Below are 21,546 nucleotides of genomic sequence, written 5' to 3' on the forward strand. Positions count from 1 at the left end.
TTAATTTCAGGTGTACATCATAGTGATTTATATTTTTATGCATTATGAGTAAATGCTGTTGTTAAAGAATCTTACAAATATGTATCCAAATTGCTAACAATACCCATTTATTTTGCGTATTAACTATGTGCCAGGCACTATATGGAGGATTTTATTTATTTTTTTTAAGATTCTATTTTTAAGTAATCTCCACACCCAACATGGAGCTCGAACTCACAACCCTGAGATCGAGGGTTGCATGTCCACCTACTGAGCTGGTCAGGTGACCCTACGTATGGAGGATTTTAAATTGATGTTCTCTTTGATCCTCTCTTTGAAGTAAATAGAGTAGTACTCTTTCAGCTTTAAGTTTTTTTTTTTATTTAGAGAGAGCGCTGGGACGGGCAGAGAGAGGGAGAGACAGAATCCCAAGTAGGCTCTGCGCTGTCAGTGCAGAGCTCAACACGTGGCTCAAACTCCTGAACCATGAGATCATGACCTGAGCAGAGACCCAAGAGTCTACCGCTTAATTGATTGAGCCATCCAGGTCCTATAGTTTTTATTTTATTTTATTTTATTTTATTTTATTTTATTTTATTTATTTTTTTTTTAATTTTTTTTTTTTTTAATGTTTATTTATCCTTGAGACAGAGAGAGACAGAGCATGAACAGGGGAGGGGCAGAGAGAGAGGAAGACACAGAATCTGAAACAGGCTCCAGGCTCTGAGCTGTCAGCACAGAGCCTGACGCGGGGCTCGAACTCACGGACCGCGAGATCGTGACCTGAGCCGAAGTCGGACGCTTAACCGACCGAGCCACCCAGGCGCCCCTATAGTTTTTATTTTAAAACATGCCACTTTTATGTTGAAAATCTTAGTTCCTAATGACATTAATGGAATGGCTTATTTGCTTTATCCATTTTTATGTGACAGTTTCAGTGGTAATACCAGTATTCTTATAACAGACTACTAACAGTGTAAGATTTCTTTATGATTTTTTTTTTTTTTTTTTACCTTCAGGATATATTCCAGGAAGGTATTTTTAGTCAAAATAGTTCAACTTTTCTTCATGTTTGTGCCAGTCACCAATTTGGTATAGTTTTAATAGTTTGAATTTCTAGAAATTATTTTTTTATTTTCTCATTAAAAAAATGCATCATTTTACATGATTCCAAAGTTACTACAATAAAAGAATGTCCAAAGAGGCATAGCTTTTATTCTTATTTTTTTACCATGTCCTTTAACATGTAATAATTATGTTTAATTTTGGTTGAGTCTTCCATTTTGAACATAGAAGCACACAAAACATGCTGTTTTGTGTCTTGCTGTTCACTTAACAATGTATTCTGGAGATCATACCAGAAGAGTATACAGAGCTCTTCATCATTGCTTTTAATGCTGTGTACTGCTTCATTGAATGGATGTGGCAGAGTTACTCAAACACTCTTTTGATGAACATTTAGGCTATTTCCAGTCTTTTGCTATCACATGGATAACCTTTGCATTTTATTTTAACCTTCATTTTCCATGCATGAAAGTGTGAGGGGTGGTGCGTTTTTTGTTTTTTTTTTTTTAGTGCATTTAATTCACAATGATCTTACATTATCATCAGCTTTGCCTTGTAAGAATAAGTATTTCAGGGTTTGTTTTTGTTTTTAGGCATGGGTATCTTTGCCATACTTCTACTTGTGTTAGCTGACTTGAAACCTTTCTCTTTTACACCTCAAGCACTAATTTGCTATTTTGGGGAAAATACTTAAACTTCACAACAGTCAGAAAATAAATGGTGGCTATTATGTTTAAGGTGGTGTTCCTGAAGAAAACTGACCTTTATACCTTTTTGGTGTGTTTTGGTTTTGGTCTGGTGGTAATTTATTCTAGGAGCTTTCTGAGTTGCTGTATTCATTGTGTTACCAAAACTAAATGCAGCCCATGTAGATTTTTTTTTTTTTTAGATTTATGACAAACATGTGAAACGTGAAAAAATGAAATTATTTTTAGAAGCATTTTTAATATTAACACAAAAGAAAGCAGATTTATGAAAGAGAAAGATCCTGAATTATTTGTGTATAAAAAGAGAAACCTCTTTTGTCTCATGTGTAGATTTAATCACATGTTTTACTTTCATTGTTTTAATTTTGAAAGTGGATTTTAAAGAGCTAATTTGCATCAGCGTCTATAACCACATGAAGGAACTGACCACCATCTATTTTCCTGTTTCTGTTTAATGTGGTTAAGCAAGAGTAGGACTGGAAGACTGGCATTAAGTAGTCACCTGCTAAAATACAGGATAGGTACAGCTTTTTAAACATTAACTAGTTTATATCCTACAGGTCTGTCTATAGTTAGCCATCTCCGTCAGACTCTTGGTATGACACACCTTTCAGTATACTAGCTCTTCATAGAAGAATCTAGTCTGAAGTTGAGATGGGGGAAAAAAACCCGAATGATTTCTTGCATCCAATTTAGGAGTTGTTATAGACACATGACCATCAGGACTGTTACTCTGTTTCACGATACAGCCCCTTCTGTTGCTAGGTAGATAAGTTACTAGTACATTGAGTCAAAATACATTTCTCTGAAACTTTTTGCCCTTTGCTCCCAGTTCTGGGTAATAGCTAATAAATATTTGTTAAAGAGCAAGGGCTCTGCAGTCAAAAAAGCCTGGATACTTGTCTCTGTCACTTTGCTAGCTATGATGTTAGGTTTCTCCATATGCAAAATGAGAATACAAGTAGTACACCCTTCATAGTTTTGAGGACAAGCTAGATGTATGTAAAGCATTAAACCTACTACCCCCAAAATAGGAAACATTCTGTTAGCTGCTTGTAGTGGTGATGGTGGTCTAATGGGGCTGTAAGACAATAGTGTAACGTGACCAGCTCACTAAGAACTTATCCTCCACTCTTTCTGTTGTGGTTCATTGCCTGGTACTAAAATTGAATTTCAGCATTTATGCATTTCTGTGTTTTAAAGATTGTTTGGTACTGGGTATCCCCTCCCACATTTGCTCAGTGAGGAAAATAAAATAGGTAATTTGAGATTTAACCCCAAATAGTGAATAAAGGTAGTGAAACCCATTTGTTTTTATTTATTTAAAAAAATGTATATTTATTTATTTTGAGAGAGAGAGGGAGAGGGAATGCAAATGCAATGAGGGGCAGGAGGGGGGGGTGGGGGGTTGGGGGCAGGGAGAATCCCAAGCAAGCTCTGCACAGTGAGTGCAGAGCTCTGCATGGGGCTCAGTCCCATGAAATGTGAGATCACGACCTGAGCCGAAATTAAGAGTCAGCCACTTAACTGGCTGAGCCATCCATGTGCCCTGTGAAACTCATTTGTATGTAACAGGCCTTAAAATGTTCAAAATCACCATACACCCCAGTTTATGGGTTTTGGAAAAAGATTGCTTGAAGAAAACATAATTCACTTAATGCAGGTGCTCCTGCAAACTAATTTGGAAGACAAATTTAGAAACATTTCAGGTAAATATACAATTGTTAACATTTGGGATGATATTCTTACCTTCCCTCAGTGACTATGGAACTCTAAAGATCAGCTGTGTTTGTTTTACAAAGTGATTGCTTGTTTAAAGAAAATAAGTTATTAGCTTTAATCACCATAATATGTAGGTTCTCTATTTTTTACAGTTTATTGAATTAGAGAGTGAGCATGAGCAGGGAGAGGCAGAGAGAGAAAGAAAGGAAGGAAGGAAGGAAAGAGAGAGAGAGAGAGAAAGAAAGAAGGAAAGAAGGAAAGAAAGAAAAAGAATCCCAAGCAGGTTCTATACTGCTAGAGAAGAGCCCGATGCAGGACTCGAACCCACAAACCACGAGATCATGACTTGATCTGAAATCAAGAGTCAGATGCTTAACCGACTGAGCCACCCAGGCGCCCCTGTAGGCATTGAAATGTCCCTTAAAAATGTCCCTGAAAAAAAAAAATTGACCCTTGTCTTTTAAGATATTGGTCCCTAATGACAATTCACCCTCCTGCCTTTTTTTTTTTTTTTTTTTTTTTTTTAAGGTAAGGTATCTTTAAAGCTGTTTGACTAATGAGAGTGAAAAAGATACAGATGATAGAGGAAAGGAAATAGGAAATACATCTTTGAGAAGGCAAGAGGATGGGGCATAGAGTTAAGTGATGGGATCTTCAATTGAGAGTGGTCAGGGTCATGGTAGTGATGGAGATTTGGGGTAGGGGGATGTGTGAAACAGGTACCTAGGAGAGTAAGGAAGGGAATTGAGTGGCACAAGTCATAGAGTTAGTGAATGGTAGGGACAGGATTCTGACCTAGGAATTATCAAAGTTTGATCTTTTTTGCTGTGTTACATTGCCGTCCTAATAAGCAAAGTAATAAATGCTGAAGAAGGTATGCTTTCATGAAGGACAATCAGGAAATCGAGATGAGGTTGAGCTGAAAAAGGAAAATTAAAGAGAAAGCCCCCCCATTAGCCTTCTCATTTATGGAAATTATTATTACCTTGTATTATAGTTATTTGGTATACCTCTGTGCCATATTACTTCAAGTAAAGGATGAAATTCTGGGTAGGAACTGTGTATGAACTTGATATCTTGCCCTAACAGAGTTAACACTGCCTTCAGAAGGATAGATCCTTAAATAATTGTTGAATAAATAGTCTTGTGATTGATAAGAGTACTGATACTTGTAGTTAAGTGTTGCCTTTCTAAAATAAGTCGTTGGGCAATCCATCAGTGTGGTTGTGTGCTGTTGAAAGACATGTTGTGGTGTAGTCTCCACATTGGCCTTAAGCCTCGCTAGCTCATGGTACGAAAACCTTGGCCTACAGAAGGATTACTCAGTTTGTTGAGAAGAGGTTTGCAAATGTGTGTGACCATAGGTGAGGCTGTGGCTGTGAGCTAGGTAGATATGATCTTTTGTAATAAAAATTTTACTTATGAAGACTTTCTCTCTGGTGTATTACTTTTCCATATCATTGAATATCTGAGGCATTTAGTCTTAAATGTATGACACTGCAAGTGCCTAAACTGTGTAAATGTCAAAACCTGCCCGACTTCAGTGCATTCAGACTTCTTTTTCCATGACAGATGTTTTTGTTTGTACTTGTTAGGGAGCGGGTCACAGATTTAGCAACCTGAAATGGAAACAAATGGAGGGGGGAGGAGAGTGGCTGAAGCTATGAAATTCCAGGTCTTTCCTAATGGTGGAGATAGTGACTTTAGTACTTGAGAAGCGCTCTCTGTGACCCTTCCTTGGACCTGGGTGTATACGGCAAGCTACCTTTCTTCCAGGGAGCTCAGAGTACTACTTGAGTATACCTCTGGGTGGGGTTGTGTTACAAGCAGTGTTGGGAAATGGTCTTCAGTTTGTCATTGGTGGCTTCCTTCCTTTTGTTATCGACACTTCTCTTACCTTTTTAGTTCTTCACACTACCCTGAGTCTGCAATTTCAGTCTAGTATAGGGTCTAGTTTTTTTTTTTTTTTTTTTCAACATTTTTTATTTATTTTTGGGACAGAGAGAGACAGAGCATGAACGGGGGAGGGGCAGAGAGAGAGGGAGACACAGAATCGGAAACAGGCTCCAGGCTCCGAGCCATCAGCCCAGAGCCTGACGCGGGGCTCGAACTCACGGACCGCGAGATCGTGACCTGGCTGAAGTCGGACGCTTAACCGACTGCGCCACCCAGGCGCCCCTAGGGTCTAGTTTTGATGTAGCTTATCCTCATCGCTGCTTTCCAGAATATGAATTTGGAACATTTGAGGTAGTGTTTCTCTAGCTGAGGCTCTAGGTAATCTTGAAGAGTCCATACAGTGTTTTTCATAAAAAATTCTTATGGGGTATAGATTTTGTGAGGGTATTTAAAAGTTTTTCATACTTGATTATCTTAAGTTGAAAAAATAATTTTTAGTTTTGAAATAATGTCAAACTTACAGAATGGTCAAAAACAATACAGAGATTTTCTATATACCCTTCACCCCATTGTGAACATTTTATCATTTATCATTCTTTCTACACACATACATTGCTTTTTTTTTTTTTTCTGAAATGTTTGATGGTTATAGTCATGATGCCTTTTACCCCCATATCCTTCAGTGTGTACTTGCCAAAAACAAAGGCATTCCCTTAATATAATCACTGTACAATTATCAATTTTGAGAAATTAACATGGATACAATTCTGTTTGCTAACTACAAACGTTAAACATTATTTTGACCAGTTTTAAATTTTGAAATTTATTTTTCCTGAAGACTGCCACTTTCCAGTGGTAACTTTCAAGTAAAATATAACATATGAATTTTTAATATTAAAAGAGTATTAATTATTTAATATTTTAATATATTAATTTTCTTAGGTCAGTGTTCTTAAGTTGAGATCTAGCCTTAGATATCTGACAATTTTTTGTCTTCTTAAAAAAGGCCCATATATCACTCAAATGTGAGAAACACTGAGCATTTGAGGAGTATCTGATTTTTATTTTTTGTTTTTTATTTTTGCAGAGAGAGAGAGAGAGAAAGAACGAGCTAGCACTAGTGGGGGAGAGGGAAAGGGAAAGAGAGGGAAAGAATCTTAAGTAGGTTCCACTCTGAACGTGGATGTGGGGCGGGGCTTGATCCCACAACCCTGGGATCATGACCTGAGCCATAATCAAGTCAGTGCTCAAAGGCTGAGCCACTCAGGCATCCCAGGATTATATGAGTTTTAGTAAGAAGTCTTTAAAGATGAGATAGGAGTGGATCTTTAAAGTGTTATTAAAATCCACATAAAGTAATAAGTGCTGCTTCTGATTTGTAGTTCAGGAAATTCAGTGAACTGAAGGCCTAGAATGAGACCTTCTAGGATCACACTTTTAGCTTTACATCTAGGGCAGGAATTCTATCTCATTTGAGGTAAGTTCTTATCCAGATTCTTCGTAAACGTTTCTGATGAGGAGGAAACTTAAGTGCTCTGTACAGTGACACATTCTAGTTGCAGACGTATCACATCTGATTTTTATAAATCAGTAAGAAAGACCAACAACTCAGCTGATTGGCCAAAGACCTGAAAAAGCACTTCCCAGCTAAAAGGAAACACCAATGACTTACAAACATGAAAAAGCTATTATGATGGTAGAACTAAAAATGAAGCTATGTCTGTTATATGTTGATATATAATATCTAAGGCTTTAAATGAACAAAAACAAGGTATAGAAAGGTGTGTTTCCTTTTGTGTGTTTTCTCCTTAAAAAGAGACACATATGCTCACATATGCACACAATTTCTGGAAGGATATACAAAACTTAACAATAGTTGCCACTGGAGAGAGATAGCTAATTTTAGTTGTATATCTTTTTGTATTATGAATTTCTCTTGTGGGTGTGTGTATTTTTCAAATAAAATGAATTTAAAATATTCAAACTTAAAATGAGCTAAAATCTGTCATTCTGTCCTTCTGTTGGTCACAGGTCCAACTTTTGGAATTGTGCAAAATAGGACTATTTTATCTTTAAGTTCTCTGATATTTTATGAATAAATCACTGTGGTCTTGTAAGTGGTCTTTTCCCCAGTGTAACTAAAAATACTTGTCTAACTGTAACTATTTCTTGTATGACCTGGTATCCAGAATAGACTCCCTTGTGGTCTTGTAAGTGGTCTTTTCCCCAGTGTAACTAAAAATACTTGTTTAACTGTAACTATTTCTTGTATGACCTGGTATCCAGAAGAGACTCCCTTGCTATCCAACTTGTTTATATTTATGAATATTCTTGATATGGCCAAGTCTCTCTCATACCAGGCTTCCCTTTGGAGGCTTCAGTTTTTGTGTCCTAGCCAGAGAGATTGGGTAGTTAGGGGGTTGATTTTAATAATCATGTCATTTCTTTGGATCTTCGAACTGCTGTGATGAAATCTCTTAATTCCTTTTCCACATGTGCCCTGTGACCTCATTGACATTTGTCACCATGTTGACCCAGATTAATCAACATTCTTGAAACAGTTCTTCAGCAAGCTGCAAATATTTGTCCTGTACATTTTTGACAGACAGCTTGCTTCAATATTCCTGATTTTTCTTCTGTAGTAGCTTTTCAAAAGAAGAAATAAGGCCGTTCCAGCACAATCTTTTTATTTATTTATTTATTTTTAAAAATTTTTTTAACATTTATTTATTTTTGAGACAGTGAGAGACAGAGCATGAACAGGGGAGGGGCAGAGAGAGAGGGAGACACAGAATCTGAAACAGGCTCCAGGCTCTGAGCTGTCAGCACAGAGCCCGATGTGAGGCTCAAACTCACGGACCGTGAGATCATGACCTAAGCCGAAGTCGGACGCTTAACCGACCAAGCCACCCAGGTGCCCCCGTTCCAGCACAATCTTATGCTAAAGAGTTAAATGCCTGTTTGCGCATGCCTCATTATTTTTCATGTCAGAGATCCTGGGGACTCTGTATACCTTTGTTCCATCAGCCTTCCCTTGACGTGATGTTATGTTATTTACCAAAACAAGTTTCCTTTTTATTAAACGTTTGTGACTGATTCTTGCTATTAATTGTGGCCTCACAATCACTTCTTCAAAAAGGTCTTGTCCTCTTATTGCAGTGGCAGTCTGCTTCCATGTCCACAGCGAGCTATTATCATTATTGGAAATGTACCCTAACTCTGTTACTCTGACCAGAATTTCCAGTTCTTTCACCTCACCCTTCTACCTCACTTTCTGGTTTCCAGCACATTTACTCTTTGAAGCTTCAAGTATCTTGCCCTTACCCTGTTCCTTCAGTTTATCAGCTTCTTCCAGATTTCTCTCTTCTCTGTTATCTATGGATTACTAGGTCAGTCATTTCAGTATTCTTGGGAATGCCCTGAGTTCTCTCATCTTGCTTTCTTTCTACCTCTCTTGTCCCATCCAGCTTCCTGGAGTAATTCACCAGTTGTTTCTTCTGGTTGTTTCTAGATAGTTTAATGCTGCCAGCCAAGTAGAATAAGTGTGCTGATAAGCTCTAATATAAATTAGTAATATAGTCCACTTCCATTTCTGTTTCTTACACTTGAATTTTGTTTAAGTATTTTGCCCTGTTTCTTCTCTCAACTTTCAGCTGAGGATGTGAGAGAGAAATGCTTACTTTATTTTGAAACTTAACTATGTCTTCACTTATCTGTATTTATTTCTGTCTTTCTTAAAAAGTTTTTTTTTAATCTTTATTTTATTTATTTTTTTTTTTTCAACATTTTTTATTTATTTATTTATTTGGGACAGAGAGAGACAGAGCATGAACGGGGGAGGGGCAGAGAGAGAGGGAGACACAGAATCGGAAACAGGCTCCAGGCTCCGAGCCATCAGCCCAGAGCCTGACGCGGGGCTCGAACTCACGGACCGCGAGATCGTGACCTGGCTGAAGTCGGACGCTTAACCGACTGCGCCACCCAGGCGCCCCAAATCTTTATTTATTTTTGAAAGAGAGAGAGAGAGTGAGTTGGGGAGGAGCAGAGAGAGAGTGAGATACAGAATCCAAAGCAAGCTCCAAGCTCTGAGCTGTCAGCACAGAGCCCGACGCGGGGCCTGAACCCATAAACCGTGAGATAATGACCTGAGCTGAAGTCAGAAGCTCAACTGACTGAGCCACCCAGGTGCCCCTCTTTGTTGTTGTTGTTGTTGTTTTTTTTTTTTTTAATTCATTTTGGGAGAAACAGTGAGTGGGGGAGGGGCAGTGGGGGGGGGTGAGAGGGAGCATGAATGAATGAATAAATCCCAAGCAGGCTCTGTGCTGCTAGCACAGAGCCTGTTATGGGGCTTGAACCCATGAAACCATGAGATCATGACCCGAACCAAAACCAAGAGTGGGACACTTAACTGACTGAGCCACCCAGGTGCCCCTGTGTCCCCTTCTTTCAAGATCATTCCCTTCAATGTGTTGTAGTGATTCCATACTTTTTGTGATCTAAACGCCTTGTTTGCTCACCTGCTCTATTTGTGATGAGGGAGAGAGGCAAGATACAGAATGGCTTGTATGGTATGATTGCTATACTTAAAAAGAAAGACCTGTGTTTAAGTACCACCCCCCCCCCTCCCCGCCCCCACTGACAACCATGTACACAAAAGAAGCATTAGAGGGCTCGGTAGACTAAGGTGTTAACAGCAGTCTCTGGATGTTGGATTGTGGACTCTTCCTTTTGCTTGTTTTGTAATTTGAATTTTCTCTATTGAAATGCTTTTGCCATGAGAAAATTAAAAGGAAATTTATATTTTCCCCTGTATTTTTTGTATATGCTTATATTCTTTTTATTACAAACATCTTATTATCAAGTTCGGGGAAATGTCTTGCCATCTCTGTCAAGCAGTTCTCTGAATATCCACTGAAAAGGGGAGTACAAATAGGAATGACCTTCCAAATGCTCTGACATGTCCAGGTACCTTTTATGTTCTTGAAAAAATTCCACATGATACTAATTTAAATCAAATCTAGTAGGTCATGGATTGTAAGACACAACTATTTTATGAACCACTAAGAAAGGAAAACATTCTGCCAATCAAACTATGATGTTATTGATAGTATGATGCAGAGGTGTTATATGTAGGGAAAATGTACCTCACAGAATTAATGAAATATAGTTGTTCTCAGATTGCATCTGTGAAGTGTTTGTTTAGTGGTTTTGGAATAGGAAAAAGGTGTTTAACCTTGACCTCGCTTCCAATCTCATCCTTGTATTGCCATCCTTTCCCCCTCTTCATTACTTGGTTTTTGTATGGCTATGTAGACACTGGTGAGTGGACTGAATTATGATGGAGTGAAGCCTACATTTGGAGACCAGGTTTTTGTACATTTCTTTTAAGGGACATCTCAAACAGATGATTATACTGCAGTCTTGCCATGTAGCCTGCAGAGTGGTCTGCTTAAAATCCTAATCTGGCTGTCATCATCCAAAGCCCTTTTGTAGCTTCCTTTTCCCCAGGATGCCTGGTGCACTGGTGTACACCAGACTTTTGGCTTTTGATTCCTCTGTCTCAGGACACAGTGTGGTTACCTTTTTTAGAACATAACTGTGAGCTCGGAGAGCCACGTGCTGTGATGTGGAGCAGAGCGTATACCTTGTGTTCAGCAAAGGGACTGCTGAATGGACACCACAAAGGATTGAGAACCCCTAATCCATAAAACGAACTGTGTTTCTCCTCATGAGAAATCTGTCTGTGGACTTGGCTACTGTTCCCTATGTTGGCTACTTTCTGCCTTACACTTTATACTCCGGTAATGCTGAACTGTTTATAGTTTTCTTGCACATGTTGTTCTGCGTTTTAATCTCTTTGCCTCTGTGGGGAATCTTCCTCTGCCTGGGATCTCCCTACAAATGTATCTTCAGGAGCTACTCTTCTTTTAGGAAGGATTTTTTTGCTTTCCTATTCTTTTACTAAACTGAGTTATTAAACTGCATTTTCTCCCTTTGCTGTTACACTGCGCTTATTTCTTTGTATTTATTCCATTATGTTGGAATTACTTTGTAACAAAATTGTATTTTGTTTTACAGGACGTTAAGCTTTTTAAGGGCAGGGACTGTGTTCACCTTTTATTTCACAGTGCCTGGTATTATCTTCAATAAATATTTGCTGTACTAGATGTAATTGAAACTTTGAAGGAATGAACAGCTCATGTCAAAAACCTATAGGTTGTCGGTATCCTAGGTTTTAATAATAAAAAACTTTGATTTCAATTGTTTTTAGTATTTATGATTTCTTTTTATTCTTTTGCATGCTCTCTTGGCTGGATGGCAATAGAGAAGAAGAAAATGAGGTAAGTATAATTTAACTAGTTATTCAATGATTATTGGATTAAAAACTCAAAATTTATCTATGTTTTTTGTTTTGTTTGGTTTTTAATATTTTATATTTAAGTACTATCTACCCCCAGCTTGAGGCTCGAACTCAACAACCCCAAGACCAAGTGTCGTTGCATGCTCCACTGACTGACTGAGAGCCAGGTGCCTCCACCGACCTGGCTAGAGCCAGGTGCCTCTAGCTATCATTTTGAATGTGAAATGAAGAAATAGTTTTTGCTGAATTTTTGAATCTGTAGTAACTCCATTCCAAGGAGGAATGTTGTGTATCTCAAGGAAGTGGTTTTTAAAATGGAGCTTCAAAAGCTTTAGGCAAGGTAGAGGAAGCTGGGAGCTCTGGAGACAGCATTTACCTGTTTTTATGTATTGAGCTACCATGTAAGATTTCATTTGACAAGTGCATTCTGTTTCTTAAAAAATATTTGAAGACCACTGCTTTATGATAATGCATGAGAGAACATTTTTTTTCTCACTTGATTAGTGTATAATGTTGAAAACTGATGCAGATTTTACCATATTGAAGGAGAAAACTATTCTCTTAGCCAGAGTTGATTAAAGAAGATCCATTAAAAAAATATTGCGGATGACCAGTGTACCATCTTTAATTTAGACTTGAGTTTGTTTCTTATAGATTTTTTCTGATGTTCTCTCTACCACCTAGGTTTTGCCTTTAACTTCTAAAGCCTACCATTTCCTTTGGTGGTTTGGCAAATGATGGAAGGAAAAATTTTCTTAGATATATACTTTGTAGTTGTTGCTCCTAGAGTAGGGTTGGACTATAAATCAGCATGGCCTGAGTGTGTGAGGCCCTGGGCAGAGACAGTGGTAGTGTGCCAGGGCAGAGTAATTTATAGTAAAGCAGAAAGATCTGGGCCTCATTTGCTTACCTCATCTATAAAACGAGATAGGAGACTGCTCTAGACCAGTGGTTTTTCAGATCTGTAAAGTCCATCAGAATTGTCTTATGTGCTTGTTTTCCAAAAACAAACCCAAACAAAACATACTTTGTTGCTTTAGATCTAGTTGTGTTGCAGATCTGTATTTTATGAAGCACCTAAGTGATTCTGTGTGATGCCAGAACACCACTATAATGGCTTCTGATGTTTCTTCTCAGAACACAGGAACAAACTATTTTCCACACTGAGATGTTAATTATTGCTCTCTATCTACATGTCATTTTGTGTTCTATATTGAAGTACATGTTGGATTTTTTTTTTTTTTTATTCTCGTTAAAAAGTCTGCCTGGAAAAAAAAAGTTATAAAAACAGATAAATTCTTTTTTTTATATATATATATATATATATATTTAAGCAATTATTTATTTTTGAGACAGAGAGAGACAGAGCATGAACGGGGGAGGGTCAGAGAGAGAGGGAGACGGAATCTGAAACAGGCTCCAGGCTCTGAGCTGTCAGCACAGAGCCCGACGCGGGGCTCGAACTCACGGACCGCGAGATCATGATCTGAGCTGAAGTCGGCCCCTTAACCGACTGAGCCACCCAGGTGCCCCAAAACAGATAAATTCTTTATATAAGAGACAAAAATAGGAAAGTATGGGTAATTGTTGAAACTTGGGGTGGGTACTTAAGGGTTTATTATACTATTCTCTATACTTTTGTGTATGTTTCAAATTTTCTATAATGAAGTTTTATCTAGCTTAGTGAAATTCATACTGTCCTTAAAGAGGATTTTTCATTTTCCTGACATTTTAAACTGTAATGCTAGCCATTTGAAAGTAACTTTATTGTTGTAGTAACTGCTTGTTTTGTTCACTTATAGGCAAAGATTGAAAATGTGCAGAAAACAGGTTTCTTCAAAGGACCAATGTTCAAAGGTGTTGCTTCTAGTCGATTTTTACCTAAAGGCACCAAGACAAAAGTTAATTTGGAGGAACAGGGACGACAAAAGGTGTCTTTCAGCTTCAGCCTTACAAAGAAAACTTTGCAGAATAGGTTTCTGACTGCACTTGGCAATGAAAAGCAAAATGATACTCCAAACTCCCCAGCTGGACCTCTTCAAGTAGACTTGACTCCTAAAATAAAAATGGACATTGGAGATACCTTATCTACTACAGAAGAATCTTCCCCACCAAAATCAAGGGTAGAATTGGGCAAAATTCATTTTAAGAAACACCTGCTTCACGTGACGTCCAGGCCACTGCTGACTACAGCTACAGCAATGGTGTCTCCACCTCCTCCAGTAGTACCATTACCAGCAGTCATAGCAGAATCAACAACTGTAGATTCACCACCCTCTTCTCCACCTCCACCACCTCCACCTCCCCAGGCCACGACACCCTCACCACCAGCACCAGTAACAGAGCCAGTGGCCTTGCCACACACACCAATCCCAGTTCTGATGACAGCACCGGTAGATGTAGCAGTTAGAATACTGAAGGAACCACCAGTTACGACTGTACCAGAATCTTCAGACGTGGACACTAAGCAGGACGCTGTATCTAATAGTTCAGAAGAACACATAACTCAAAATTTGAATGAGCAAGCAGATACTCCCTCACAAAAAGAAGATTCCCATATTGGGAAGGAAGAAGAAATTCCAGATAGTTCTAAGAGTAATCTGGGCTCTAAAAAAACAGGTTCTAAGAAGAAATCCTCACAATCCGAAGGCACCTTTCTTGCTTCAGAATCTGATGAAGATTCTGTACGGACTTCCTCAAGTCAAAGATCACACGATTTAAAATTTTCAGCAAGCATTGAAAAGGAAAGAGATTCAAAAAAGAGCTTAGCACCTTTAAAAAGTGAGGATTTAGGGAAATCTTCACGATCTAAAACAGAGAGAGATGATAAATATTTTAGCTACTCAAAACTTGAAAGAGATACTCGGTATATATCTTCTCGTTGTAGATCAGAGAGAGAGCGAAGGCGGAGCAGATCTCGCTCAAGATCTGACAGAGGCTCTAGAACTAGTTTATCCTATTCCCGGTCGGAACGATCCCATTATTATGACTCTGATCGACGCTACCATCGGAGTTCCCCTTACCGAGAGAGGGCTCGCTATTCTCGGCCATATACAGATAACAGAGCTCGGGAGAGTTCTGACTCAGAAGAGGAGTATAAGAAGACCTACTCAAGGCGCACCTCATCCCATTCCTTCTCTTACAGAGACCTAAGGACATCGTCATCCTATTCTAAATCTGATCGGGACTGCAAAACTGAGTCCTCTTACTTAGAGATGGAGAAAAGAGGAAAGTATTCTTCAAAAGTAGAAAGAGAATCCAAAAGGACTTCAGAAAATGAAGCAACGAAAAGATGTTGTTCTCCCCCTAATGAACTGGGATTCCGACGGGGCTCATCCTATTCCAAGCATGATAACAGTGCTTCCCGTTACAAATCTGCCCTTTCAAAGTCTGTATCCAAGTCCGATAAATTTAAGAATTCTTTCTGTTGTACAGAATTAAATGAGGAAATCAGATCATCTCATTCTTTTAATTTACAGGCTCCTTGTTCAAAAGGTAGTGAATTAAGAATGATTAGTAAAATTCCTGAAAGAGAAAAGACTGGGTCTCCATCACCATCAAATCGATTAAATGATTCGCCTACTTTTAAAAAGCTAGATGAATCCCTTATTTTTAAATCTGAACTTATAGGACATGATAGCCATGATAATATTAAGGAATTAGACTCTTTATCTAAAGTGAAGAATGATCAGTTAAGAAGTTATTGTCCCATAGAATTAAATATAAATGGATCTCCTGGGGCAGAATCTGATTTGGCGACATTTTGCACTTCTAAAACTGACACTGTTTTGATGTCTTCTGATGATAGTGTGACCGGATCAGAGGTATCCCCTTTGGTCAAAGCATGCATGCTTTCATCAAATGGATTTCAGAATATTAATAGATGTAAAGAGAAAGACTCAGACAATACGTGCATGCTGCGTAGTAAGTCAGGAAGCCCATTTAGAGAAACAGAACCTACAGTGTCGCCACACCAAGATAAACACATGTCTTTGCCAGTTACGACTATAGATTATTCCAAAACTGTAATTAAAGAACCAGTTGATATGACAGTTTCTCGTTGTAAAACCAAAGATTCAGATCTATACTGTACTTCAAATGACAACAACCCTTCTTTGCGTCATTCTGAAGCTGAAAAGATTGAGCCTTCGGTTATGAAGATTTCTTCAAATAGCTTTATGAATGTGCATTTGAAATCAAAAACAGTTATATGCGATAATAGAAATCTGACAGATCACTCAAAATTTGCACGTGAAGAATATAAGCAGAGCGTTGGTAGCACCAGTTCAGCTTCTGTTAATCATTTTGATGACATATATCAACCGATAGAGAGTTCAGGCGTTGTTTCATCTCTTCAGAGTCTGCCACCAGGAGTAAAAGTGGACAGTTTAACTCTCTTACAATGTGGAGAGAATGCATCTCCAGTTTTGGATGCTGTGCTGAAGAGTAAAAGCACAGAGTTTGTAAAGCATGCAGAGAAAGAAACCATCATAGAAGTAGGTAGCGGCCTTCCTGATTCAGGAAGGGGATTTGCCTCTTGGGAAAACAGGCATAATAATGGGCTCTCTGGGAAATGTGTGCAAGAGGCTCAAGAAGAAGGGAATTCCATAGTGCTTGAGAGAAGAGGAAGGTCAGAAATGTCTTTAGATGAAGAAGGAGGGAGAGGACATGCTCATACTTCTGATGACTCAGAAGTTGTATTTTCTTCTTGTGACTTGAATTTAACCATGGAGGACAGTGATGGCATAGCATACACCTTAAAATGTGACAGTAGTGGTCACACCTCAGAGATCGTATCCACTGTCCATGAAGATTATTCTGGTTCTTCTGAAAGCTCAAGTGATGAAAGTGACTCTGAAGATACAGATTCTGATGATAGCAGTTTTCCAAGAAACCGTCTTCAGTCTGTTGTGGTAGTCCCAAAGAATTCTACTTTGCCCACGGAAGAAACCAGTCCATGTTCTTCTCGGAGTAGTCAAAGTTACAGACACTATTCTGACCACTGGGAAGATGAGAGATTGGAGTCGAGGAGACATTCATATGAGGAAAAATTTGACAGTGTAGCAAGTAAACCCTGTTCTCAGACTGAGAAGTTCTTCCATCATAAAGGAACAGAGAAGAATCCGGAAATTTCTTTTACACACCCCAGCAGAAAACAGATAGATAACCACCTGTCTGAAATTGTTCATCCTCAGAGTGACGGGGTTGATAGTACAAGTCATACAGATGTGAAATCTGACTTTCTAGGTCATCCAAATTCTGAGGAAACAGCAAAAGCCAAAATAGCCTCTAGGCAACAAGAAGAGCTTCCAGTTTATTCTTCTGACGATTTTGAAGACGTCCCGAATAAGTCTCGGCAACAAACCATTTTCCCTAACAGGCCAGATAGTAGACTGGGAAAAACAGAGTTGAGTTTTTCTTCCTCTTGTGACATCTCCCGAGTGGATGGCTTCCGCTCATCAGAAGAGCTCAGGAACCTAGGGTGGGAATTCTCTCAACAAGAAAAGCCTACGACCACATATCAGCAACCTGACAGCAGCTATGGAGCCTGTGGTGGACACAAGTATCAGCAAAGTGCAGAACATTATGGTGGGACACGTAATTACTGGCAAGGTAATGGCTACTGGGATCCAAGATCAGCAGGTAGACCTCCCGGAACAGGGGTTGTGTATGATCGAATTCAAGGGCAGGTACCAGATTCCTTAACAGATGACCGTGAAGAGGAGGACAATTGGGATCAATGTGCAGGGTCTCACTTTTCAAGCCAGTCCAGTAAATTTTTTCTATCCCTTCAGAAGGACAAGGGGTCCGTGCAGGCACCTGAAATAAGCAGCAATTCCATTAAGGACTCTTTAGCTGTGAATGAAAAGAAAGATCTTTCAAAAAACTTAGAAAAAAATGATATGAAAGATAGAGGGCCTCCTAAAAAAAGGAGACCGGAATTGGAGAGTGATTCTGAAAGCGATGGTGAACTTCAGGACAGAAAGAAAGTTCGAGTGGCAGTAGAGCAGGGAGAAACGGCAGTGCCCCCAGGCTCAGCACTGGTTGGGCCTTCCTGTGTCATGGAGGATTTCAGGGACCCACAGCGATGGAAAGAATGTGCCAAGCAAGGGAAGATGCCCTGTTACTTTGATCTGATTGAAGAAAATGTTTATTTAACAGAAAGGTAAGCTTAATTAATGCTTGTCCAACAAATTTTAACGTCTTTTTGTTGAAAAAGTTAGCTTTCAACAGTTCAGAACATATTGAGGTCAATTGTATGAAATACAGTTGCATAATAGGATATAAGTTAAAAAGTCTAAAAAGCCTATTTACCTATTTAAATTTGATGGCAGAATCCTTCCCTCAGTATCCCTTCCTCCACCCCCCCCCCCCCCCCCGCAGGAAGGGGATGTCTTTAAAAAAAAAAAAAAAAAATTTTTTTTTTTTTTTTTTTGGTCTCATTATCTTTTTGGTTCTGAAAGTATGATTTAGGCCAGCCCTATTTTTAAGTTCCTTTTACATGTGAAACTGATGAAACACAAAATAAAGTCCCAGCAAAACAGTCTGCTCTTAAGAAAAAAGTAGTTGTGCTGGATTTTTTTCCTTTTGAAAAATGTTCATAATGAAGTATCTTTGAAGGATGCTTTATAAAGTGGGAACCACATTAGAACATCATTTTCTGTTCATTATTTTTTAGTCTGTTGCTAATTGATTACATTTGGCAATAGCATAACCAGTATTTTAGAAATAAATGATATAGTGGTTTCCTACAGACCCCTAACCTGAAACAAGGGGATAATGAGAATAGGAGTAATGGAAGACAGACTCCTTCAAAGCAGAGCTGCTCAGTCTGCTTTCTTTCACCCTTCCTCGACAGTTTCTTCATTTTTCCAGTATGAATATATGTGAAATATGCCTTTTTGAAAAAAATCTGTCTTACATCCATTTTCCTTTTGGAAATTTCTCCTCTATCTGAAAATCTGCTTAACCATCATCCCTTTAAGTGTTAAAAATTTTTTTGTTTAACGAAATTTTTTCACTGGTTAAGGTAAAGTTAGGTCTCATGAGAAGTTTTTCATATTTTAACAAAAACCTTTTTATGATATAGAGAGCCTCTTATATCTAGTAAATTAGGTTTAAATTTAAAATATTGAATCTTTTAAGTAGTAGTTTTTAGGAATTGTGTGAGTACATTGATGCAGCTTCCAGGGTCTTTGTAAAAGAATAGAAGTAAAACTAATCAACCCAACCCTCTGGGATTTACTCAGCACTGAGATCCAGATAAATCTACCACCTGCATATGTGCATTATAGATCTGGTTTGGTGGAGGGGGCACCTGGGTGGTTCAGCGGCTAAGCGTCCGACTTCAGCTCAGGTCATGATCTCACAGTTTGTGAGTTTGAGCCCCACATTGGGGTCAGTGCTGAAAGCTCAGAACCTGGAGCCAGCTTCAGATTCTGTGTCTCCCTGTGTCTCTGCCTTCCTCCGCTTGTGCTTTGTCTCTCTGTCTCTCTCAAAAATAAAAATAAACATTAAAAAAAAAAAAAGATCTAGTTGGTAGAAACATTAGAGAGGCTTTTTAGAGTGGGAACATTTTTAAAGGGCCTGTTGTTGTATGCTGGGCCTTTTGGAGCCACCAAGAAAACTAATTATTGAAAAATAGTATTGAAGATGGTGAAAAAAATTTTTCTTAGGTCTAATGAAAATAGAGTTACCTGAATCTGTGGCCATGAGTCCTTATCTGACCTTATGGAGCAATACAAAATAAAGCTACTGCTGATTCTTCAAAATTACAGTTCTTAAAGTACTTGTAAACAGATATTTTGTTTGTGTTCAGTCCTGATTTCTTCAGGCTGAGAATATTCATATACTCATTAATGAATTATATCTTGAACCAGCTGAGTCATTCTTTTTTTACTCATAGGTAGTTGAAACCATCAAGACACTCTTCGGGTACTTTATAAACATTGAACATATGTTGAAGATGAAAGCAGATTAGTTAGGAGATTAAGACAGCCACATAGAACAGCGGTGCTCTTCACTGTCTGATAGTTGGAGAGTAAGTCAGACTGCCCTAATCTTAAGGAGATCTTCTTCATTTCTGATTTTTTTTTTTTTTAACAAAAGAAAGTTCAACACAAAGGCCAGGAAATAATCACATTTTCACTTTTTCTTTGCAAACTCTGGCATAGGTATTTATGAACCTAACCCATTTTGAACAGTTTCCCCTTTTACTCCCAAATCAGTTAGTCTGTTGGGAAAATTTAGTCCTCTGATTATTCTGTAATACCTGATTATTCTGTAATACAGTTCTGTAAATTATACTTCATTCTTTTCTTAATCATTCAGTTTTCTTTTAAACAAGATTTTTAGAAATACAATGTTACTGAAAGATTCTCTCTGAAAGATTGAGTTAAACTCTTAATTAAAAATTACCTATTTTTAAATTTATTTTTTTAGCAACTTCGTTGCTTCCTCTGCCTTTCTTTCTTTGCTGTGTCTCAACCATTATTTGTCCATCCAGGAGGACTAATTCTTATATGTTTTGTTTGTTTACTTTGAGAGAGAGAGAGAGTGGGGGAGGGGCAGAGAGAGAGGGAGAGAGAGAGAGAATCCCAAGCAGGCTCTGTGTTGAGCGGGGCTCAGTCTCATGACTGTGAGATCATAACCTGAGTCAAAATCAAGAGTTGGACGCTTAAGGGGCGCCTGGGTGGCTCAGTCGGTTAAGTGTCCGACTTCGGCTCAGGTCATGATCTCGTGGTCCGTGGGTTCGAGCCCCGCATCAGGCTCTGTGCTGACAGCTCAGAGCCTGGAGCCTGTTTCAGATTCTGTGTCTCCCTCTTTCTCTGACCCTCCCCTATTCATGCTGTCTCTCTCTCTGTCTCAAAAATAAATAAAATGTTAAAAAAAAAAAAAAAAAAGAGTTGGATGCTTAACTGACTGAGCCACCCAGGTACCCCCAGGAGGGCTCATTCTTAAACTTCACTTTCATCATCTGTGTTACTTTCTGATCCTCATGAGTTTTCCTGTGTTTTATTTTTCCTGAGCCCAGTAGGACAGTTGACCCTTGAAATTGCTCAGAATTTTTTTTTTTTTTTAATTTTTTTTTTTCAACATTTTTTATTTATTTTTGGGACAGAGAGAGACAGAGCATGAACAGGGGAGGGGCAGAGAGAGAGGGAGACACAGAATCGGAAACAGGCTCCAGGCTCCGAGCCATCAGCCCAGAGCCTGACGCGGGGCTCGAACTCACGGACCGCGAGATCGTGACCTGGCTGAAGTCGGACGCTTAACCGACTGCGCCACCCAGGCACCCCGAAATTGCTCAGAATTTGAGGTTTAATTGACTTGGACTAAGAAATGAGGGCTCAGTCCAAAATGATAGACTTGAACTCTTGTCTTCCCACTTGCCAGGGCTCACGTTGCCTCTTGTTTGTGTAACATAATTAGTGTTTTCAGTTTCACAATTGCTAGTGATTAGATGTTTTCTTCCTTTTGAGTGTTTAACTTAACCAGAATCATTAAATGTGAAACTAATGAGATTTAGCACATATTTGATTGTGTACATTGTATCATTACCAGGAGATTTCTTAAACCAATTCTTATAAAATTTTATCTAATAGAAAGAAGAATAAATCACATCGGGATATTAAGCGAATGCAGTGTGAGTGTGCACCTCTTTCTAAAGATGAAAGAGCGCAAGGTGAAATAGCATGTGGGGAAGATTGTCTTAATCGTCTCCTCATGATTGAATGGTAAGTAAATTGAAATGCTCTGATTTTGCTCATTCTGTTAAATGTCCCAAAATATTAAGAATTAGTAATGAATAAAATT

The 21,546-nt window shown here is 38.6% G+C and overlaps 1 protein-coding gene and 1 long non-coding RNA gene across 5 annotated transcripts in view; both read left to right on the forward strand.

Annotated features, from left to right (window-relative positions):
* Positions 1-21,546, forward strand: part of LOC131510250 (uncharacterized) — a 250,588-nt gene that overhangs the window by 39,649 nt on the left and 189,393 nt on the right. The window lies entirely within an intron of this gene.
* Positions 1-21,546, forward strand: part of SETD2 (SET domain containing 2, histone lysine methyltransferase) — a 125,681-nt gene that overhangs the window by 16,542 nt on the left and 87,593 nt on the right. For 3 of the 4 annotated variants that reach the window (XR_009260954.1, XR_009260955.1, XM_058727157.1), the window contains exons 2-4: positions 11,671-11,710; positions 13,533-17,896; positions 21,336-21,467. Coding sequence is in view for 2 of the 4 variants with exons in the window: in XM_058727157.1 (XP_058583140.1) it covers positions 11,671-11,710; positions 13,533-17,896; positions 21,336-21,467 (4,536 nt within the window). In the remaining 2 variants the exon portion in view is untranslated. The remainder of the gene's footprint in view (positions 1-11,670; positions 11,711-13,532; positions 17,897-21,335; positions 21,468-21,546) is intronic. The other variant, XM_058727156.1, reaches the window with a different exon arrangement.

Source organism: Neofelis nebulosa, chromosome 4 (genome assembly GCF_028018385.1).
Source record: "Neofelis nebulosa isolate mNeoNeb1 chromosome 4, mNeoNeb1.pri, whole genome shotgun sequence".
Classification (NCBI taxonomy): Eukaryota; Metazoa; Chordata; class Mammalia; order Carnivora; family Felidae; genus Neofelis; species Neofelis nebulosa.